At 41.2% G+C, this 24,658-nt stretch overlaps 2 protein-coding genes across 2 annotated transcripts; one reads left to right on the top strand and one right to left on the bottom strand.

The window, feature by feature from the left end:
- Positions 1 to 1,956: 1,956 nt before the first annotated feature.
- pgm5 (phosphoglucomutase 5) lies at positions 1,957 to 20,895 on the top strand. The gene is made up of 11 exons (XM_030783018.1): positions 1,957 to 2,214; positions 4,442 to 4,604; positions 5,247 to 5,393; positions 5,609 to 5,734; positions 6,075 to 6,265; positions 6,581 to 6,735; positions 11,610 to 11,725; positions 15,178 to 15,313; positions 16,327 to 16,510; positions 18,789 to 18,923; positions 20,806 to 20,895. The coding sequence occupies exons 1-11, from the start codon at positions 1,957 to 1,959 to the stop codon at positions 20,893 to 20,895; spliced, it is 1,701 nt and encodes a 566-aa protein (XP_030638878.1).
- A 2,134-nt stretch (positions 20,896 to 23,029) lies between these two features.
- LOC115804409 (transmembrane protein 252-like) lies at positions 23,030 to 23,869 on the bottom strand. Its single transcript, XM_030764833.1, has 2 exons — positions 23,601 to 23,869; positions 23,030 to 23,267 (listed from the first exon to the last, which is right to left on the bottom strand). Exons 1-2 carry the CDS (start codon positions 23,867 to 23,869, stop codon positions 23,030 to 23,032), a joined length of 507 nt encoding a protein of 168 aa, XP_030620693.1.
- Positions 23,870 to 24,658: the final 789 nt, after the last annotated feature.

Here is a 24,658-nt window from a genome sequence, read left to right as displayed (position 1 = left end):
ACCTTTGTTAAGTCTTACTGGAATTTCATGTTGATAATAAACGGTGACAGTCAAGTTTATGCAGTTTTGGATACGTATACTTTTCTTAATCAGTATAGGCCTAAGTGCCGATGTCTTCATCTGTGTTCACCATAACCTTCAGTATCAAAAGCACGCTTCTCGATACAGCAGGCCTATATACGCACTGCTTAAATGATCAAAATCTTCGTTATTATTATTAGTAGTAGTAGTAGTAGTAGTATGTGATTTTGAACTTGATAAAGGTTGGCCGTACTTAACTCTTGGATCTTACCTCCATGTAACGGTGCGTCACAGCCTTTTAATTTTTTCTTCCTTAGTCTTTATTTTTCTTAGACTTACACTATTCGGACTATAAGCAATCCATTTTGTAAATAAATTTCGCTCAGAGTAACCTTAAACTGTTTCTCTACGACACAGGTAAACCTTAAATTATTTTTCAAGACTGGAGCTAAAGCGGGAGTAGGTGCAGGCTGAACAGAACAAGAAAGCCAAAGTTGGACAGTCAGATCACGCGCTCGTGATGTGCGCATTGAGTACAGTTTCCACACCCTCCGAGTTTTCAATAACGCGCCTAAAGCCTTCTGAAACGCCTGGCAGAATGCACTTAGGTGCTGTTATCGGCCTCTGCCTCCGAACATGTCGAGCGATTGAACAATTCCTACCATTTTTGTCCTTTCGTCATTTTCTCATAGTTGTGTATCATCCAACATGCATCAAGCAGCTCAAAATCCATATTTTAAAAAAAGCCTGTAAGAAACTGTGCACTTCTTTCCCGACGCAGAGCCAAACAGTTGTGGGGAATGTCCACTAGGGGGAGCACAAAGTAAAGAAATCCCAATAAAAAACGACTTTTAGGACAGTTTACACTTGAGGGTTGTGTCAGTTAAAAAATAATTATTTGCGACTCATGTGAACTGTAGTTATTTGGCGCAAATTATTCTAGATTCCTACATATTTCAGCTTTTCAGTTTAATGACTAGCTAAGAGCACGGCCCTGTTTCAAATGACACAGGTCAGCTTGTAATTTATTGTTCTGTTTTCTAGTGCTAAAATACTTAAACATCCTATAAGTCTGTCCGTATTTCCTGCATTAGTTGTGTTGGTTAGAATTCAGATTCAGTTCCCCAGTTCATTGCCCAATTAGACCATTTACGAACAGTTAAAATAGACAATTAAGATATGTTTTCAATTTAGACAGGAGTGACTTTATAATAACTTCTCTCGTTGACGTACTTTAATTTGCAAAAGGTCCATTACTTTACCAGTGCGTCAACCAGCGCGCTCTTTTTATCCACAATTAGGCTATGTCAACGCCGATCAACAGGTGAACAATGCTATGCAGTGCGGCACGCGACCACACATCGATATTGTTTGAGTGGTCGAACAAATGCGCATAGAGAGAGAAGGCGTCCGGTTACTCTGTTGAACCGAATCTATTCTCCGCTGCCCATCATGGGCTATTTTTGGCTGGTGGCGCAGCTGATTGTAGGGGTTTTTAGCCCTCCCTGATTTTTTGGCAAGCTGTTGTCCCTATACACGCTTATTTGGAAACGAGGGTGCTGAGCGGAATACTGCGCATCGCTGACATTTTCCTCATCATTCACTTAACCTGCAGTGTTGTTCAAAATTTGTGACGAAAACCTTTGTATTTTAATGGGACATTAGTTGTCAAGAGCAAGTCCTAACTCTACCGTCACGGGACAGCAACTCTACCATCACTTCGTTTCTGAGAGGCTCAAAGGCGCAGCTGGCGCACCCTAGTTTGTTCTGGGTCTGCTCATACAGCGGCCAAGAGAAGTTAAATTTCCTTTTCATTTCGGTACTTTCTGGGTGTTCGAGTTGTAATATATATCCTCAGTTTGCACTTTACCGCTTGTTGACTCACTTATACGTTTTCTAGAAGTATCGTAAACGTGCCTGAAGGTTCAGAGGATCATGGAGACAACCCCTATTCCCGTTTTAACAATCCAAACAACCCCATTCGATGACCAGAGACCCGGGACAAATGGGTTGCGGAAGAAGACTGTGATATTCGAGAGTAAAAAGAATTACCTTCAAAATTACATTCAGAGTGTTCTATCCTCCATCGACCTGCGGGACCGCCAAGGATGCACTATGGTGGTGGGCAGTGACGGACGATACTTCAGCCGAAACGCAATAGAAGTTATCGTGCAAATGTCAGCAGCCAATGGGGTAAACTGCTTTTGGTAATTAATAGACGTTAGTGTCAGACGAGGCAGGTCAAACTGGTTCTATTAGTGAATTTCGTTGGTTTATTCAATCAGTCACATATTGTAGTGAAGAAAACTGTACGTAAAAGGCAGATCATTTGAAATTTAACTGCTACCGCTATGTGCTAATCACCATCCTTGGTATAGCAGCATGTTTCACATTCTGATTAGCATCGTCATCAAATCTATCTAATATGTGGGTATTGTTTTGAAACAATTGCATTTCCCATAACTGTGTGCAGAACTGTTAAAACTCAGTACTGATATTTGGCTTAGAGCTCACATCCAACAGTGTATAGATTCATATACAGACAACTGTGTACTCAAATGTACTCAAATCTCAAATGTGCACCTTGGAAAGGACCTTTCAAAAGACGTTTAACTATATTTGGCATTAAGACAGAGTGGAGGGAGAAATTTGTGGAATGAAAACAGAGAGGAACTTAAATATGCATTTTAATGTCAAGATGACAAACAGCATATCATCAGACATTTAAGAGAGGAAGCAGCTATGGGAGAGAGCAGCATATATATATGTATATATATATATTTTTTTTTGCTGGTCCTGCCAAAAGAGTTTGTGTCTTATCTGTAGTGCCATCCCTCCTCCACCCCTTTCCTGCCCACGCATCGTTTCCCTCTGGTTAACCTCTTTTCATTAAGCTACAGGCTTGGAGGGGAAACCCAGCATAATAATGGCCCTGGTCCAATCAGCATTTCAACACTTACACCAAACCAAGGTCACTGCTTAACTCCAAAGAGTGGAAAACTCATTTTTATTTTTATTGGAATGCTTCTGCCAAGCAGGAATCGAATTTGTGGCTGCTATATGTTTAATTTTGATAACGTTCCAATGATAACTGCGTCAAAACCCCCCTAATGACGTAGAGGAACATAAGTTTTCATATTTTTGGTGTGTTTTGATGGGGAATAGACCACACCCATCTTATGTAATTGTTCCTGTGTATGTCGTTTTAATGATTTGTTTATTTTGAAAATGTGACTGTTAAGAATGATGAAGTGACACATCAGTGCTTGTATGTCAAACTGTTTCTCTTTTCTCTCTCTCTCTCTCTCTCTCTCTCTCTCTCTCACTCACTCACTCACTCACTCACTCACACTCACTCACACTCACTCACTCTCTCTCTCTCTCTCTCTCTCTCTCTCACTCACTCACTCACACTCACTCACTCTCTCTCTCTCTCTCTCTCTCTCTCTCTCTCTCTCTCTCTCCCTCCCTGTGGTTTCCACAGTCTTACACACACATGTATACACCATGCTTTCATAAACACTAAAAGAGAGTGCATTCTTAATAGCGTCAGTTCCCTCACAGTGTGAATCCAGAACCAGCACCTTATAAGGGCGCGCTGGTCTGTGCTTTGATAGAAAACACTCTTACTGAGTGTAAGCTTTGCCAGTTCAAACACAAACAGCCTTGTTGATAGACATGTTCAGCATTATTCAAATCCGTAGCAGTCAGAACAACAAGATCTAGCCCTACAATTAATGATATCGCAAAACAAACTTGAGCGAGAAGCCTCGCCGATGATGGCTGAAATGTCGCGACCCAAAGACACAAAGTGACTCATCAGTACATGGATTTAGGGGAATGCTCTTGTCCCACTGGTATGCACCAGTAGCTGTGGCTGGCGCCTGTGAAGGGTGTAGGTTTTACAGCTTTACCTCACGTCCAGCTATGTGTGCTATGATAACCTCTGCAAAGCCAGAGTCACAAGGATCAAGCTCACAGCTGTGGCCAGCTCACAGCCTCCTCTGTACTGGACTCTTCACATCCAGGGCTGACCAGAGAAACATTACTGAACAGTACTGAACATTAAGTGAAGAACAATCATCAACAAAAATCAGACGAACACAAAACGAGTACTTCTGCAAGCACCGAAAACTTTGAATTTTTCACGATATCCCCTCCAGCAGTCTGTCCATCACTGATGATATGAAGTAGTTAATCATTATTTTGAATTCCCAAACACCAGTGAATGACGTTTGAAGAAATTGGGTGAAACGTTGCGATTTTAATTATATCTCAGTGAAATCTGTTGTATCATTACTTTTCAAGTACTGTTTTGTCTTAACATTTTCCTCTGTGCTAAAAGCAATTAACAGTTATGTATGTGGGTGCGCTGGCAGCTGTTTTCAGGTTTCAAACTAATATTTGTTTTGTCTGACAGATTGGACGTCTGGTCATAGGACATAACGGTATCCTTTCTACACCAGCTGTCTCATGCATCATCAGAAAGATCAAAGCCATCGGGGGTATTATACTCACAGCTAGTCACAATCCCGGTGGCCCTGGAGGAGACTTTGGGATTAAATTCAACATTGCAAATGGAGGTGAGAACTCTGAGAGTGCTCAGAGACTGCTCATGCATTCTGAAATGTATTTTACGTGAAAAAATAGTACATTTTTTTCTCGTCTTTGGCAAAGACGTTGGGCATTCTTTTCGAGTGTGATTCGGTATATGCTGTCATAGGCAACCATTGGCTAACACACTATAGACACAGGTATATAGTCTTATTGGACGTCCTGTCAGGAACCCCTGTTTTTTATTATGTAATTTGTTAATATTGTTTTCTGCGAGATATGTGCTGCAGTCTCTTTCTTCTATTTAACCTAATATATGTAAAAAAAATGTAATTATTATTATTATTTTATTATCATTACTATTGTTATTTCACATGGTTAATGAATGCCTATAAAACCATTGTTGCTCAGTGTTTATTGCTTGTCATGGCTGTTGAGTGGGTGGGTTACATGCCATTGAGAGCAGCTGTGTTCATTCCTGCTGGATTATTCCACTCTCTGTGTCAGCATCTTAGAATATCCCTATAGTGAGACAGTGTTACCAGTTACTGGAGACTGTCAAACACAAATGAGGTGCAGATAGCTAAACTTCCAAAGAATTCTACTATATTTCTCAGCCCAGTTCAACAGATACACATAGTGCGAATGTCCAAATATCCTGTTGTCTATAGGCCCATCTCCAGACACAGTGATGGAGAGGATCCATCAGGTTAGCCGAACTCTCGAGGAGTATGCCATATGCCCTGATCTGCGCATTGACTTATCCCGTCTGGGCCGCCAAGAGTTCGACCTGGAGAATAAGTTCAAACCATTCAGAGGTATGCATTATTCACTTACACAGACTGCCAATGCTCAAATGAACGCACAAAAGCATAAAATAAAATTCTCACTTCTTGTCTGGCGACTGGAAAAGCAGCAACAAATGGGTAAAATAGATTTTTTACAATATAATCATTGGAATAAGTGCATCAGATTATGAATATAACAGATACAGACTGATATTGTGGATGGAATGGTTTTGCTCTGTTTCCAGTTGAGATTGTGGATTCAGTGGAAGTGTATCTCAACATGCTGCGTGGCATTTTCGACTTTGGTGCCATCAAGAGTCTTTTGACTGGTCCAGATCAACTTAAAATCCGAATTGATGCTATGAATGGAGGTAAAGCCCTTTTTAGAACACTGCATTTATTAACACCATTAATACTGTTGTTTCACATGGAATATGTATACTGTATATTACGTATATATTGTTATATATTGTATATTATACATGTATAACAATACATATTAATATACAGATACAACAAATACATAATAATTGGCCAATCCACTGAGCGAATGGCACTGATTTTTCAGGACTCAAAAAATGTTTGAATGGAGTGCACTCTTCAATAAATTTGTCTTTGTGCACCTTTTTGAAGTGCTACTAACTTTATAACTCTTGTATAAAAACAGTGCCTGTTTTTTGGTATGAACCTCAGTCTCATTTGTTACCACAGTAATGGGACCTTACGTGAGAAGGATTCTGTGTGATGAACTCGGGGCTCCTGCAAACTCTGCCGTAAACTGTGTTCCTCTGGAGGATTTTGGGGGTCAGCACCCCAACCCCAACCCTGCTTATGCTGTCACACTGGTGGAGTCTATGAAAGGGGGAGAGTATGGCTTTGGAGCGGCATTTGATGCAGATGGGGTAAAAAAAACAAATTTAATTAAAGGTAGAAAACATACACATTAAGATCACTTCCTGTTTACAAACTGCGCCCAGCATTTCAAAACCATAGCAAATCTGAAATGGTTTAAAGAAAGCTATAGGGAACATTTTTTTTACTGAGGAACAAAAGCGTGTAGCGAGATGAAGTTCGACTCTACAGCCGTCTCAGCGTACTATTTCTAGCTCAGCTTACAGGCACTATTTTGCTCCCAAGGATTTGCACGTATCACAGTAGTTTTAAAGACATAAGCCCCAAGGTACGTAGCCACTGAGTGATGTTCTGTGCCTTGGCAGGACCGGTACATGATACTGGGTCAGAATGGATTCTTTGTCAACCCGTCTGACTCGCTGGCGGTAATGGCTGCCAACCTCTCCTGCGTTCCCTACTTCAGACAGACGGGCATCCGTGGATTTGCCCGAAGTATGCCAACAAGCATGGCCCTGGACAGGTGAGGGAAAAGAAATCAAGGATTTTCTGCTTTGAATACGGTGTATTGTGAGTTCTTCAGACTTCCCTGAGTGTTACATGCACACGCACACACATACATTGCTGCTAAACTAGTTGGAATAGCTGTTGGCCTGACAGAAGAGTTTTGGGCCTTGCTGTGTATCAGATATGGCCTGCAAGAATAAGACTCAGTCTCTGGTGATGTGTCAGTGGGTTCTAATATGTGTATAAGAATGTGCACTCTCACCTTTTGTTTGACAGGCCACCTGCTGATCCTTTTCTTTCAGTGTCCACTTGACAAGCCTTCTATTCATAACTCTACATTTAACAGACTAGAGAAGGGGGCTATTTAAAATGGCACACAGAGTAGAACACTACCCCGTTCTTACTTAACGTAATGTGTTTCCTGATAGAGGGATGCCTCAGATTCACCATTACACAAAGAGAAGACTTTCTCATGTTGTGTATGAACTTCTAAGAGTCAGCTGGCATCATGTCATCCATCTCTATGGAGACACTATTTGGAGACCATTTTAAAGTTAGGCCAAAATGTCCCCCCCCTCCCAAAAAATGGCTCTGTGAACTGGCACCAGTCCTGGAATAATTGATGGAGCTAATAGATGTATGGAAGGAAACTATCCCTTGGGGCTTTTCCTTCATAATTTAAACAGTACCTACCCAAACTGGACCACCCTGCAATCTTCCCCTGGCCCCAGAGCACACACCCCCTGCCCTCTCACTCAGTGAGAAAGCAGAAAAGCATTAGATTGGAGGGAAGATGAGCCTCACCCTCTATGAATATCAGTATGAGGTCAGACTCAGACTCCAGAAGGAAGCATTCACCAGCTAAAAATAACTTGTGAGTTTCAATCTAACTTACGTAACCAGCCCAGAGCTGAGAGATATGATCTGATATGACGATCATTATTATTTGATTACATGTTGTGGGCTCTGAAATGTTGTAAAGCTTTGCCAAACTCCCTTAAAAATTCTCTCGGATGCTCATAGCTGGGTGCAGAGGTACTTTGTCCAAAGTGAATTGGAACATGTATTTCCCTGGGTTATCAAAGCCGGAACTTTAATGGCATTTGTCAACCGCTTGTAATGTCAGTCTCACCTCCAGAGACATATAGGTGAGTCTATTTGCTTGCACGCTTTCAGAGCCTGAGCATATTCTGCTTGACTTGTCGGTGTGCTTTCTCAGTGATGGAGCTGTGTTGTTTGACGCTTTAATTAGGTGTGAGCATTCACCCTCTTTGACCTGCTTTTCCGCTTCATATAATAGTCTTGGCAGGTTTGGAGTTCCTGAGAGGAAGGGAAACTTGCAGTAATAAAAGAACGTGACACTCGTATTAGTGCTGGCGGCAGGATCGGAAACGACCTCATCGCTGACGCTCGGTTCAGTACAGTTTAAGGGACACATTTAGTATGAAGTGTGTGATACGATACCTCATTAGCTTTTCTGTCCATATGCCACGTCACATGATATCAAAAGATAAACTCGTAACGTTGGAGTGGGTCAAGGCTGCAGTCTTCTTTCCAAGTGACTCCGCTCGCCCCAGATAGAAGATGCAAAAGCGTGACCTCAGGCTTCACAGTCACAAGATATTCCACTGTTATTTTCTTCAGTCGGACAAAAGATGCATTGTTTCCTTGATTGGTCAGTTCAGACTGTTTCTCAATATCCCATGTAAAGTCCTTGATCAACTGATCCACCTCAGTAGGATCCTGCCATAGCAGCCCCCCCACCCCCACACCGCCAACCACCAACAACTGCCCACCTGGAAAAAAAGTGAAAATGAAAACATTAAGCGGTAGATCTCCTCTTGTTCTTCCTTTGAATCTCAATTCACACTGAGTCTGAAAATGTTGTTCAGCAAAACAGGTCACACGCTGAAAGTAAGCAAGGAACAACTCCCATTTCTCGCCCCGCTCTTGCAGTTCGGTTTATGTGTTTTATCTGCACGAGTTCCAAAACCAACAAGAAATGGCAAGCGTTATGGCAGATCTGGTCTAATGAATTTTGTGAGTGTGTCTGTGTGAAATGTTCTTAAAGGCCTCAATTCTCAGACAGAAAATTTGTCCCTTGTGGGTGTTTTGTGCTGGATTATGGCTTCTTACCAGGATTCAACCTTTTTAGGTGTTGAACAGACTCTGGTCTCTGTTCTTTGTGTTTATTCTCCCTGCTCTCTTTGCAGCGTGTGTGTGTGTTTATGTGCTGTCAGAGCTGCAAGGATAAATCTGAAGGCAAGCATGACATGTTTTAGACACACTGCATTCAGCAAAGCCTCTTACTGAACCTCCTCAGAGACACTACACATGACTGTTTGTTCACTGGTGTGTCTGTGAGCACACTGAGCGCATGTCAGGTGCATGTGTGAGATATAGGAAGGTGAGGAGGGTGAAACAGAGGAAACATCTGCCCCCACTCCAAAGGAAAAGAGAGGAGAGGCTAGGCCCACTGGCCTTGTTTTGTGTGGCTGTTAGCAGGATGTGCCGCTCAAATATACAGCCTGCTGTTCCCGTCCAGGTTTCTCAATCATAAATAATCTATGTGGGTTCAAGTTTTGGAACAACACTTACCTGTTTAAGATAATGTGTTAAATCCCTGACAGCACAGATAAATAAAAGTGAACTGCTGAAGGAAACAGTGTCTTGAATACTGAATCCATGGAAAACTCACGGAAAAGTTATCAAAAGTTTCACAGAATCACAGTCTTTTTTTTCCCCTTAGTGCCAGGCTGGATGTTTTTGAAATCACCCCAACTATTTTGTTTACTTGTTAGAAGTATGTGTGTGTGTGTGTGTGTGTGAGCTCTCATGTCTCCGAGTTCTTTCTACTTGGGTGCAGTTCAATGCAGCGTCGTAAATCAAGCCCCTTAATGGCTTTCAGTGTTCTTGTGCTATTCTGAAATTGGTCATGAAGAGTTTCCAGATTGTGGGAGGGCCAAACTAATGTGTATATATTAGGCATGTAATTTTGTTTATTTTGTTATGTCTCAAGCAACAGGGAGAATTGTCCAAATCAAATCCCCCCTCCCCTCCTCTCTCTCTCTCTCTCTCGCTCTCTCTATCGCTCATACACACATGTAATTACACACTCATGAAAGATTTCTTCTCCAAGCAAAAGCAGGCTTTGGGTGTAATGCTTGTTTTTGACCTCTGAGATGTGCGATAAATCGTCAGCAAGGAGTCAGGGTGTCACAGAGGCCATTGTGTTGTCGAGATTCCAGGCTTTCCATTCCGTTCCTGTCGTCCCACGAGCCAGTAACATGGGTTTTACTCTTGTTAAGCAGTTCCACCCCTAGAGTAAACAGCTGCATCCCTGCTAAACATAAACTGCATATCGCTCTCATCTCCACATTAATTAAGGAGAGAATTCTGGAGTTTGGATACCAGAACTCCCTAGTGAAATGTCCAAAAACAGATTTGCGGCATGCATAGCGCATTGCAACAACTGTTTACGATAGAAATAAATGCTTTATAATTGTTTTCGCCAAACGTGCAATTTGGTATAGAAAGCCAAAGGTAAACTGTAATATGTCCTACAATTGAGTTTAGACTTGTATAACTAAGGCATTGTGTCAGCGTGTTTGTTTAACGTTGTGCTTTTCCAAGTTTGAGTTCTGGAGAATGTGCTAATGTGTTTCAGGTAATACCATGAGAAATGAGTCAGATTTGTCTCAGAGCTTTTGCCAGTGCGTTTGATCTGAAAGTTCATTGCCTCACGTTCGCCTCACTTGTTCACACTGATGTGCGTAGAATATATATACACTCTCTCTCTCTCTCTCTCTCTCTCTCTCTCTCTCATATCCTTCCTTCCATTTCGCACGTCTCTCATCGTCTCCTCCACTCCCACATTGCATTGTTGCTGTGGAAGTGTATGGCCCGGTCTCAAAGCAAATATTAGCCGAAAGGTTATCTTGCTTTGATCCTGCTTTTTTCTGCCTTATTAAGTTACAGGATGAGCCGAGGAGATTTGCAACCTCCAGACTGTATTATGTCAAAGGTCAGAAGGCAGCATGCTAGGTTCTCCACCTAATTGTGAAACGGTTCATAGTGTGGGATTCCAGACCGCTAATACACCCGTACACAGTCAAATTCTGAAGCTTTTCAAAGAGGTTATTGTGACTAAAGTCAATAAGACTGACAGCGATTGCTCATGGCTTTCAATTTGTACCAATACTTGGATAATTTAATGTGTTGAAATGTTTAACTTATCCAGAATATCCCCTCCCATGGTTACGTGTTGGCCACAGTTTTGTTTTTTTCTTCTCTAAGGAAAGCGGGTTTGCTAGCCAGCGAAAAGGAAGGCTTCAGGCTTTTCTTATTTATAAACTGTGTTTCTGCCAGCCAAAAACGTCTGTGTTGCTCTCTGGTGTGTAAAATATACAGGTTAACGTGAATACATGTCCAAAGCCTCTCTGTCATTGACACAAACCAGACGCCCAGCCTAGGCAATGTAAACACAGTCTAAAACGGTTGGATGTATGGGTCAGCAGTCTAACAAGGCTAATGAGACGTATAGTGAGGAATAACTTGACTGGATAAGAAGAAACAGTAAATGTGTTGCATTGCCTTGGATAACATTGCACACGAATATACCTTATATGGCAGTGTAACAGAACCTGAACTTTTGAAAGTTATCAGTATCAAACATGCCTTGAGTAATGTTTAGGTTCACTCCAAACATTTATCGGTTTATATCTGTTTGGGTAAATTGTTGGTGTTGAGAGGCAGTCATCTTTGATTTTTGTTCTCTAAAATTGCCTTTAAAGCAGCATTTCCTAACATTTTAAACATTGACATTTCTAGGTATACTTCCGAACTACAAGTAATTCAGCGTAAACTTCAGCCTGGCTTGTGTGTTGACAGGGTTGCCAAGGCGATGAAGGTGGCCCTCTATGAAACTCCTTCTGGCTGGAGATTTTTTGGGAACCTGATGGATTCCGGAAGATGCTCATTCTGTGGAGAGGAAAGCTTTGGAACAGGTGAACACATCTTTCTAAGAAACACTTAAGAGGCTGAGAGACAGTACATCAACAACAAATAGTATAAACTCTATGTATATGCTCTGCTCACTGATGAGGTTAGTTTAAAGTAGGAAGTTAAAGTTTGTTGAAAATACATGTGGACTGCTGTGAGCCTTAGGCATTCTGCAACAGACCTCATCTCTGTTTCCATGGTAAATCGTTCCACTGTATTAAATTTTTTGGTATTCTGTTTTAGACAGATGTTCTTTTGTTTGACAAAAATGAAGACTTAAGTCAAATATAAGACAACAGTTATGCATTGGAATTCCTCAGCTACCAGAGATAGCTTCACTAAATCGAGGTCTGTTGACTAAACATTTGCAAATGATCTGCCCTGTCAGATACACTGTCTGTTACTGAGTCATTCATTCATCTTAACCGCCGACCGTCCAATCATATTCTTTTTGAAATTCTCACATCCTATCAGGTTTGACCAGTGTTATTCTGCTATAAAAGGAAGAGTGTTTTTAATAACCATAACTCAGAGGACATTGCTAGGTCCAAAACTACCAAAAAACTCCCCCCACGGATGAGTCACTTGAGTGGATAAGGGAATCTTTTATTTTCAGGAGACAGAGGAGTTTGGTGGAGAGAGAGAGGGAGAGAGAGAGAGGGCGGGGGAAGAAAGAGAGAGAGAAGGGGAAATTGTCATTTATAGAAGTGTTCAGATTGTGCTGGACATGCTCCATTTATGGTCACTGGTATAGTGGGAAATTAATCAGTGTCCTGACAAATGGATTCTGTCAAAGCTGTACCCAAACTCCTAGATGCTATTAAAGCAATATGTTGGATCCTGTTATGATTCTGCTGCTAAGAACTGTACTTGCTTCTCACATGATGTTGGAGGATGTCAGGGTTGTGATCAGATGCAAAGCTGCTTTGCATTGTAGTGTTAGTTGTGTTGTAATTTTCCGTTGTTCATTGTATTATTATCACTGTAAATTTTGCTGTACCTAATGTTATTACACAGTGATTCTAAAGTACTCTCCAAAGCAGTAAACCATACGCTCGATCTGACACACACTTGCATGCACATTTGCATGCATGTGTTGAACCTGCACTCTTTGACACTGGTGTTGTTTGAGTTGAACTGGTCTCATATGTGGGGGCGTTGTTGTGGTTGGCAGCTCGGTATGGAATCAGCTGGGTATGAATGACCAGCCTGTGCCAACAGACTAGCAGGACTCCGCAGGCTCCAAAGTGGGTTAGTAAGGCTTTGCAGTCGGTGGCGTCTCTGAGCGTCTCTTTCCGGAGGGGTCGGAGCACGTGTTCTCCCATTGCTGTCGTGGCAGTTGTCCTCGCTTACGACTCAGTCATATCAACAAATGGACTGGCTTTGCATACTTTTCGTTTGTTATGTCTCTTACGTCCAAAAATCGTCTCGTTTATATTTGTGGTACTAACGCTCTAGTTCGCCACCGCGCAGCTCTTCCAGTATGAAAAGAGCAGTCAACCCAGAAGTTCCAGTTCATATGTGTTGTAAACATGGTGTGAGCGTGCAGCTGATCGGGCTTTCTGTTGCTATCCAGACCAAGGGCTCGTCAGCTCTGTTGCCTGACTACTGCTCTGTTCTTGCCTGACGGTGTTGGCTTGTACTGTAATTAGAGTGGGTATTAGTTTATGGGACTGTCAGAGCTGCGGTCAGACAGGTGTAGTTTGTCTTGTATCTATGCCGGTTTCCGAAACAGTAGCTAACAACAGTGAGGGCTCGCATTTTGACGCCCTTGGCTCTCGAATAGAAAGAATTTAGAGGAAGGAAACTTCAAAACTCCGCAGCACCCCTTCACAGAGGGGAAACATTTGAACTAGTTTTGTCACAAGTAAAATTTGCCTTGACTTTTAAGGCTCTCAGCTGAAAAGAAATGCTTTGACTCGTCTGTTATATTTTATGTGGTTCCTGTGAAAGGTCTCAGACACACACACAAATCATTTTAGAATAACTGTTTGCGAAACGCTGGCCGTGTCATGTTTCAGTCTCCGACAAAACGGTTCATAGTATAAAATCACGTATCACAGCAGTGGAGCGGCATGCATAGACATACTGTATGTAATTATATATGTTTTAAACTAACTTAATATGACAACCATTTTGTCAGCACTGGGCTACTCTGGAGCAACTCTGCTTGTTCCTCTCCTTCTGTGCTTTTGCACTGCAAAAGGATTCGCATTAAACACGAAACAACACGAAATAAAACCAAACCAGACTAAAATCATCATCAACCTCTGAAAGACAGCTGACGCCTAGCCAACCGCTGAACTAACGATGAAAACATTTTGAATTTTTGTTTTTTTGTAACGGTGTGATCACAGGGCTGTAGGGGCAGAGGTGGTGGATCCTCCCTCCTGGGAAACTGCTCTGAGAACAGTTTTCCACGTCGACTTGTCAGCTTATCAAAGTCCCAAGGAAGCTCTGATTATTAGATTCAGAAACAGGACTGGAGGAGAATCCTGCATCTGAGCAGTCCTCATGAGTACGGAGGGCATGGGTTAAACTGGTTCCCATGATACAAAGCTCAGAGTGTTCTCTGATCCACACTCCAAGAAAAAAAAAAACGGATCTTACTTTGATTGGAACACCATAGCAATGTCTTATTGAACCAATAGCATGGGGGAATATTTCACCCCAAAGGAGATGTTTGTCTTTTTTCTTTTTTTTTTTCATTTCATTTCAAGAACAGCCTTTTTTCTCTTCAGTCTTAGATAGACAAGGAAAGTTTCTGTCAAAAACTGTCCGTTAGATCTACGATCAAGGTTGCATAATTGCTGTTCTTACATTTTTTTTTTTTTTTGCTAATTTTGGCTTAAGGCACTTACTGTGTGTCACTGATTGACCCATGAGGGGCCCATGTACCTGTTTCTGAAGATGTACTTTGTCCCCACTCATACAGCAAGACCCAAAAAACTGGGAAGGGTCCTGGCCTTTGATGGCTGAAGCCATGAACCACTGATCTGAGTTCAGTGTCTTTAAAGTGTCAAGTGCTAAAAATTTTCATGACCTGGCTTTCTGCCTGTCCCTGTGAAGGAGCATTCTTTCTCTTCTTGCCGTTCTCTATGCCTCAGTCTCTTAATTGATTTGTCCTCTTTCAGAGCTCTGTCTAATCTAGACCAAAGGAGCTTTGTTAAATTGAATATGCTGAATAAATCAAATGCCTGTAATCAAACCCTGTTCTTTTTATAGACTATAAACATGGGTCCAATTTTCTTTGTCTGCACAACAGTACACTGTGGAATAGAACTTTCTAGAATTCGCGTCAGTCTTTTTTGATGCCGTCGGAGGGTCTGGCATTTCAAAGATGCCACTGTCAAAGATCAAAGGGTCTTAGGCTGTCTGACGTGACACTCTCTCTCTCTCTCTCTCTCTCTCTCTCTCTCTCTCTTTCTCTCTCTCTCTCCCTCCCCCTCCCCCTCAGGCTCGGATCACATCCGGGAGAAGGACGGCTTGTGGTCGGTGCTGGTCTGGTTGTCCATCATGGCCGTCCGTAAGCAGAGTGTAGAGGAGATTGTGAAGGACCACTGGGCAAAGTTGGGCCGCAACTACTGCTGCAGGTGCATCCTTTCACTAACAGCCCACAGTGGCTTTGCGGTGCTATACGGTGTTAAGCAAGAATAGGAGATGATGGACAATGAACCAACATGTATCACAATGTATTAATTCTGTCTGTAGGCACTCACCACAAACTCTTATATTATGCTTTTGATTCTTACAATGAAAATGTATCCACTTCAGCAGGAGGTTTCTATTGGTGTGAGGTTGAACTAACAAACAGCATGTTTGTCATAACTACTGATTGGGTTCCACCTATTGTGTGACCTATATACACTAGCCAACAACACACCTTATTGGCTAAATTAGGGCTGTGATACAATAGACTGTGACATCATTTTCAGAATTAGCTTCATAACTCCTCTAGTTCAGCCATAATTGGGAGTTGAAGACAAATGGCTAAAATAAGTGTCTGATTGGCATGGAAAGTTTGCAGTAATTATTCTCATATCTCTCTTAAGTAATTTTTTTGGTAATGCTTATCGCCCTAAGAGCGTTCGTGCATCCTCCCATCGAGCGGGCCGAAATCCAGTTGCGTCAATGCTTTTGACCGACTGCAGCGAAAATCCTGGAAAACCCTCGCTCCCCCAGTATTTAGTTACTCCCTCAGGAGGGGTATCCAACTCAGCCAAGTCATCCTGGATCAATCCCTTTTCCCACACAAACTTCCCACAGCCTACATAGGAATGGAGTCACAGGCCAAGGATAAATCCCAACTGCACCGCCTGGACTCACCCACCTAGCGCTTTGCGTAAATGGTAGAGCTTGTGTGATATATTTGGAGATAGTTAACAGTCCCTGGAATCTGTTGTAATACTGATAAACCCTGTTAATTGTGTTAATGATACAATAAATTGCCTTGTGGTTCCAGTTAGACTCTGTCCACCGCATCCAAACGGATAAAGTCACATAAGAAAACATGGGTGAGGGAATACCGGTGGAAAAAGACAGGAGCAGATCGATGACTTCCCACTAGGGGGCGCTGTGTCACTCTTTGGTTAACTTCTGTCAACAGGTTTGATTATGAGGCTGTTGATCCTAGAGCAGCCTTTTACCTGATGAGAGATTTGGAGGCTATGATCACAGACAAAGCCTTCGTCAGTCAGAAATTCGCCGTGGGCAACAACATCTACAGCGTGGAGAAGACGGACAACTTCGAATACATCGACCCGGTGGACGGCAGCGTGGCCCGGAACCAGGTCAGTGCTGGCCAAGCAGTGACTCTACTGAAATGCACAACTTTTATTAAGCCCATTACAGACAGTTGTAAAAATGAACTTGAATTACATCAACGTAGATTATACATAATGATAGTCAGATCTTAAACAGTTGCCTCTGTATGACTGGAGACTGCACTGCAGACGACACATTCTGCATTTCATCCTTGAATGATGATTGGCTTCTCTCCACCAACAGAGTGGAGAGCTAACAGATAAAGTTTTCTATCGTTGCATATATAATCTATTGGGGATTTGTATTATTTATACTCATTGCATATTTACATTTGTAGATATACTTTTGCATATTCATACTCATATTTCTATTTATGCTGCAAATTTGAACTTGCTGCATTTGGGTAGTGAAAATGAAGTTAAAAGTCTTCTTTGGGAGAGTTTGCAGGCGTTTTACTAGTATTATGAAGAATGAAAGGGTGACTTTTTACAAAGGGAAAACTCTGCACTGGTTCCTAAAGTTGTCGGAGGTATCTGCAGCGCTCAGTGATCCCTGACAAAGCCTTCACCACGGCTAAACACTTTCCTTATGAGGATATATGGACCACCCAGTGGTCTAAGCTCTCTGAGGGGGATTCCATGTTTGGGCATTACAGTCTCTCTCCAGTTCACCAAATAAACAGATGAAAAAAAAAAAAAACACCCAGACCTCTATTTAATATGCACAGCAGCAGGGAGCTGTATGAAAGGAATATGTATAAGATCTCTCACTAACCATCTTTATTGGCCCATGTGTCGTCTATAGGTACCGATGTTAAAAAGACATATGGTGAGGGAGTCAGCCCCTACTTTGATTGACTGAGAAACCTGTGGATAAATTGCAGGGCTCGGATTGGTTTGTGTGTGGTGCTGATCATATGCGTTTGTGTTGGCATCAAACATCAGCAACCTGATTCAGGGCAGATCAAATAAGAGCTTGCGATGTACTAATGTGAACTAAAGGAGATATAAACAGAGAGAGGGAGAGAGGATGAACAAATGAGCATACACACAAACACACACACACACACACACACTTTTTTTCTCATTCCTGCCTTCTGCAGTTTACCCAGCTGACAGCCCTTTGCTCCATGCAGGAATGTGCAACCCCCCCACCCCCCCCACCCAACCCACACCCACCCATACACTCACACACTGTCCATAACACTCCTCTATCTCACAAACACATCTCTCTCTCTCTCTCTCTCTCTCTCTCTCGCTCTCTCTCTCTCTGTCTTCCTCACAAACTCTCTCACTCTCTCTCTCTCTCTCTCTCTCTTACTCTCTCTCTCTCACTCTCTCTCTCTCTCTCTCTCTCTCTCTCTCTCTCTCTCTCTCTCTGTCTTTCTCACAAACTCTCTCACTCTCTCCCTCTCTCTCTTCCTCACACATTCTCTCACTCTGGTCCCTTCTTGTAAGAAAACAGGAGGCCACATAGCTTAGTTTGACGCTGAGCGTTTTTCCCGCTCTGTGCCAGCATCCCTGTGTCTGCCTGCTCTGCTCTGCAGTGCTATAGCAGCCGTCTGCAGGCATTCCACTCATGACAGCCTCCTGTCAGCTGTCGTCTTCTCTCTCTCTGCTCAGCCTGTCTGTCCATAAGAAGGTGTCATCTTTCTGCTACCCTGTGTGTACACACACACACACACACACACACACATATACATAACCTATCTTGGGGTGGTGTGGGTGTGTTGACAGGATTAAGTGTGAAAGAGCTTGGCTGAACTGTGCCATGGCTCTGTCTGGAAGGCTTTTACTGAATTCATCCCTCTCTCTCTCTTTTTCAACCAGGGACGTGTATTCAGAGCATATATACTGACTTCACCTCTTCACACAACGTATCTGCTCTATCTGTTTGTTTAAGTGTAGTCAGGTTTACATTCATACTATCCTTTCCTGCTGCTCATTCTCTCAGGAGCTTGTGTTTCTCCTGGTTTAGACCAGTGCTCTGTTCTCAAAATGCCACCAGTACAACATCCTACTGATAACACGGCTCTCACTCTTACTGCTGTCCTCTGACAGGACACACACACACACACACATTCACATACACAAACACACACACACACCCCACTTTAGGGTACACTTAGTGTACATCTAGTGACACCTAGATGTAGACTATGTTACTACAGCTAGTGACACTGTGAATGACTTGCTTTTGCTTGAAATCACCCCCCCCCCCCTCACCTCTTATTACATATCAGCTCCAGGGTTTGAAGAAATGCTAAACTTATTTCTAACCATCATTTTTTCACTTTCTTTTCAGGGCCTGAGAATCATCTTCACGGACTCTTCTAGACTTATCTTCCGACTCAGTGGGACAGGTGGTGTTGGAGCCACTATCCGCATTTACGCAGAGAGTTACGAGAAAGATCCGGAAAGGCAAAACAGAGAGACGCAGGTAAAGGATCCTCTCATACTGTATTTTACATGTGCAGAAGAGCAGAGAGTTTATTCAACAATAGGACAGAAATCTGTCAAAGGAGAAAAATAAAAAAGTCACTCACTCCGTGTGTAGTCGAAGAATTCATAGTTTTCAAGTACTATTGGATTAGAAAACATCATTTAGTTTTTCAGTTGTGCTGGAGGATATAAACAAAGAAAATCTAAAAAAAGAAAATCTGTATTAATTCCTTAATAAAATGTTATAATATGTAGGATTATTAACCTAGCTAACTGATGCTTTTGTCATGGTGACTCACCGGCAGCAGTGTAATGTGATGAGATAACTCATTTTAAAATCTCTTAATGGTTACTGTATTGCTGGATAGATTCATTTTTATTACACATAGCCATAATTCGGGTTATGACGGAAAAGGCATCCCTTGCACAGTCACTGTACCAACCGTACCTTAGTGGGAAGGTCAGTATTTATTCGTACTTCAAAGTGCAACTCATCATGACGAATTCAAAAATAATGAAAACATGTAAAGTTATGTTATCATATAGGCATGTAAAGCCCTTTGAGACTATAAATAGTGATATTGGGCTATTATTATTATTATTATTATTATTATTATTATTATTATTAATGTGACTTTCAATACCAATACTAATAATGTCACATAAAATTCTAGCCTAAGGTTTTGACTCCAAACCAGACATTCTGTTTTTTTTTCATGATAATTGATAAAAAAAAGACTTAATGTCTAGAGCTAGCATGTATACGCTGAATCCGTCAGTGTCTGACAAACCAACAGACAACACAAACAACCATATAACCATATTATGGGTCAGTGTTGACCAAATGAAATATCTTTGAAAACATGGACTTAACCTTGAGGCTGTTTGGGAGCTGTGCAGCCAAAGGGCAGATGCTGTGATTGCAGTACTTGAGAACGGCAGATGATCCCCTGTGTTTGCACAACGAGTTACGTGATTTCACCGATACAAACCGATCGTGATTCTTATCGGCTGTCGAACCTCATTTAGCTGATAACATAACTTATTACTTACATCCCATAACAAAACTGATAACATAACCTGCGATTGTTTTGATTCATGACTTTACAGGAACACGTTTATCGTTTCATAGCAGAAGTAAAGTAACACTAAGGGCGTGTTTGCACTTGTCCTGCCCAGTCTGACTGGGCATTCGAACCCTGGTGCGCACCAAATAACCGCAACGTGACCGCTTCAGATGGTTGGTCTCGCCCAACGTCCAGGCAAACTCTGGTGCAGTTCGTTTGTAGCGTGAACGCAGTACGGACCAATCACAGGATGTTATGCTAAAGCCTGCAATATATTGAGGGTGCATGGGCACAGGCACAGGCATGCAAGATTACACTATGATTCAAGGGTCATTAGTTCTTCTTTTTTGGGCTTGGTTTGGTCATAGTTATAAGGTCATCAAATCTGTCCAATCAAGGCATGACTTTTTTATCCACCTGTTCACTACTGTTGGTTTGATCAGTGTGAATCCTCAGTGAACTAGAACTAAAATGCAACAATGTATCATGTGTGTTGATCTGGACCAAGCGATCAGAACTGTGGACACACCCTGATAGACAAAAGGTGTAAGCAACAGACACCAACCTATGCACTATACTGCATATCTTTATATCATATATTATATAATTCAATGACCTTTAATTGAGTAGTGGATGTGTTTTCTTTTTATTGAGAGGCATATCACATATTTCAATACAGTTTAGAATGCTTAGCTGAAAGCAAAAACAAATGGCAATCCTAAAATGTGTGTCTCTTTTTTTGTTTGTTTGACTGAATCTTTCGCAGTTAGCAGTGGTTATGGTGTGAACCCTTGTGTTTGTGATATTTTGTAGGTTGTGTTGGGTCCTCTGATTGCCATAGCATTGAAGATCTCTGATATCCATGAGAGGACTGGACGCCGCGGGCCCACTGTCATTACCTGAGTCTGGCCCAGCGGTTCACTCCAGGGGCCAAGCACACAACAAGCATGAGAGACAAGACTCTTTCTTTATCTGTCCATTCTCCACACAAATGAATGTTACTGTCGCTTACACATACACTTTTTTCCCCCCATGCTGCTGCTGTCTTTTGTTTTCTTTAAATTTCTCTCTCGCGCTCTCTCTCTCTCTCTCTCACACACACACATACACAAAAACGTACTCTCATCTTTCAAAAATTCCACTAAAAGAAAAAATTTCTAAATTCAGAGTGATAAATGAAGTCTCTGTAGGATGGAGTGATATTTTTTGTGATTTTTTTTTGTTTATGTGTGTCCTAAGCAAACAGAATATTCTAAAGGAAAGAGACTCCATTGTTGAAGCGCTAAAATATTTGTCTTTCTGAAGGTTTTCTTCCTGCTGTAATGAATATTGTTCTGCACTTTTAAGTATACAACTGAACCACTAAAAGACCTAAAGGGAGCTTATGAAATTATTCTGTTTTTTCTTTTGTTTGTTTGTTTGTTTGTTTTTTTGTAAACAATTCATCAAAGGTGTATTACTTTAACCTGTGTGAAGTTCGCAATGAGCAAAAATTTGAGGTAGATTTGTAAACTGTCCTCGTTTTGATGAATGTGGTATAACTTTGCCACTGTGTATTGTGTTAAAAATGATACTAAAAACCAAGCCGTGTGTGAAAAAATATACTTAAGCAATTGAAAATGTGAAGGATTTTCATTTTTGCCTAAAAGTCCATGCTCACATGTGAGAATTAATGCTTTATGTTGTCATATGAACACACATGTAGTTTTTTTTGGTTGCAAACAGTAAAACACACGCATACCATTTCCTTGTTCTCTATGGCCATCAGCTCAGTATTGCTGACATGTTTCCTCATGTATAAGTAAGTAATAGGAATGTGTGGGGGGGGCTGATTTTTTCTTTTTTCTTTGAATCCTGTATCTCTCCAAGAAACCATATGATATATGACAGACATTGAAACAAAAACAATAAATGAGGCGAGGAACTGTAGGTAAGACAGAACAATGTCCATAGCTGTGTTTAATTTTGTAACCAAAGCTTTAGTTTAATAAATCCGTTTTTGTGTACTACCATGAGTATCATGCTATCATGACATAACGGACACAGGAATGGTTTGTCTTCAAAAAAATGATTAGGTGACGGTCATTAAAGGGAAGACAAAAATATATAATTCTCTATAAGAACCACTGTGCTCATAAACAAATAATAAGTAAAATCGCAAGGTAAATTATTTTTTCTTTCTTGTTCACTTGGCACAATAAAAATTAGTCGTGACATGTTTTTTAATGACTGCTTTCCTTCTTTATTCCACAGATGTGCGCAAATAATGGATATGACTAAATTTTAAGAATAATTTTTAAAGAGTCTTACAATTTTTTGGTAATATTTTATTGAAAGATCAAACCTATGAAAAAAAAATCCAAATGACATTTTCAAATTCAAAAAATATAAACATTTTTGTAACAGGCCTTAAATATAATTTTGATATACAGTAGTGTTTTAAATCCAGCAAAAAAGTGTGTGTGATTTCTTTACAGGAAGTGCTGCAGATATTTCAAAAAAGTGCATATCTTGTAAAGCAAGAGCAAAATACCAGTCTTTATAAAACAAGACCAGTTTGCAATCAGTCTATATGACTGCTATGAAACTGAGAATTCCTTCATTTTCTTGAGTCCATAATCTCAAACAGTATTCATTGTTCAGACTGTCCAGAAAATATCTCAAAAAATCCTCCTTCAGCAATGAGCCATCTTGACTAGCACTGTGATTCAAAACAAGAAGGAACACTGACTCTTTTCTCTTAATTACTCCATTTTGTCAGCGGTGTGGTTTTCTTTCAGAATGAATAACCACAGATTCAGCTCATACATACAGACAAGTCTTAATGTTCTTGACTTTCTGGATCTTTCTGTGACCTCCCAGAATCTGTATTTTCAGCCATAAAAGATATGGCCTTTCCCAGAGAGCTTGAAGTCATATTGGCGTAAACTAGGAATAAACTGAGGCCCTTGATCATTTCATCATAAGGCGACTTATGCACGTATGTATACCTTAAGTCACAAACCCTACAGCTGACATCACAATGCTGGTGTGTTTATCAATCCTGAATGGAGATCCTAGGGAGTTGTTGTTGTTGTTGTTGGTTCTGAAGCACTGCCTCTTGGTAGGTGGGTGGAAGCTCATGGCTAAAATCTTCATTCAGTGTTTCTGAGCTATCAGGGGTATAGAGTGGTGGTGCCAAGCCGGGCTGGAGTCGGTTGTCAACGACAACTACAGAGTCTACTGGACTCATTCCCTGCTGAGATTCCTCATATGCAGGAGGGTAGAAATTTGGTCTGAAAACATAAAGAACATCGAGATGAAGGAGTGATCAGTAAAAATGTTCATTTTTCTCCTTGGTCCATGCAGAATTATGAACTGTCTCATTTCCACTTCAAGATTCTGCAGACGTTGCGTAGGTTTCATGTAAATGAAACCCAAATGTATTAAATGTATTTTGAAAGCATTTGAAAAAGGTACGAACACAAACACAGAATATGGCAAATGCCACATTGTACATCTGCAATGCAGCTTTTCAAAGTTCTACCTCTTTTACCTGTTTTTCTCACTGTTTTTTTTTTATGTTTGTGTGATTCTTAAGTGTTGTGGATTTTTGTGCTGAACTTTACCTGTCTACTGTATAGATCTCTATGTTCCGTGGTCTCCTTCCATGCCTCATGTACATTTTACTCTTCATCCTGTGACAGATGGACCAAAAGATGCCAAAAAGGAGGAGAAAGAATCCACAGCCGATAAGGAGGTACATGAAGATAAACCTCAGGGTGGAGGGGATGTCACTCTCTAGGGACTCCAGGTAAACACCACCGCAGATAAAACCAAACCCAACAATGGGAAGAGATACACGAAGAACAGGCCATAAGTGCTTCCTTTCGAACATTTTGCATCAAAAGACATGAGGAATAAACGAGAACTGTTAAGTCAGACCCTCCAGTCAGTCGTCTGGACCTGGTTCAAGGCAACTGAGATACAAACTGCAAGTGCTTGCTGGAATGTTCAAAAAACAGACACAGCTTGCCATGTGATTCGACTCTTGACAAACTCTCAGTGACGTTGTATGACAGGGGAGGGCCGAGGGCAAAAGTTTCACCGCCTTGGCGCGTTGCTTTTTATCTAGTTAACAATTGCAGGCCTGTCATATCGGTGAAGTGAGGTTTTGAATTAAGCAACAATAACTCAGTTTAATGTTTAGTCTGGAAATTGTCTGTGATAAGGCCACTGTGAAAACTTGATTACACACTTGTCTAGAAACGTTGACCTTAGCAATTGTTTCACAGGAGTGCATATGAAACAGTTAAGCATAAAAGGCACACATCAACTTAACTCCGACTGTGTGTGTATGTGTGTGTGTGTGTGTCTATATTTGTCTTCAGAGGCAAAAAAACCCTTTTCCTTTACACATTAAAAACTTAACACCCATAATCCATCCATTGTAAAACTGACGATAAGACTAAGTAATGTGCATTAGTGGGAATGCGGAGTTCATTGTTGGAATTTGTTGGAATTTGAGTGATTGGTTCTGCTATCCACGTTGACCTCAGCTTCTGTAATAGTGTTTAAAAAAATATATACAGTAAATGAATTTCATGAGAAACTGATAAGGCAGTAAATGAAAATAATTTTTAATAACATCTCCCCTGTATCACTGAATGGTGTATTGCTTAATAAT

Source organism: Chanos chanos, chromosome 1 (genome assembly GCF_902362185.1).
Source record: "Chanos chanos chromosome 1, fChaCha1.1, whole genome shotgun sequence".
In the NCBI taxonomy this organism is placed as follows: domain Eukaryota; kingdom Metazoa; phylum Chordata; class Actinopteri; order Gonorynchiformes; family Chanidae; genus Chanos; species Chanos chanos.
Note: the sequence above shows the minus strand (reverse complement) of the source record. Positions and strands in the feature narration are given on the sequence as shown.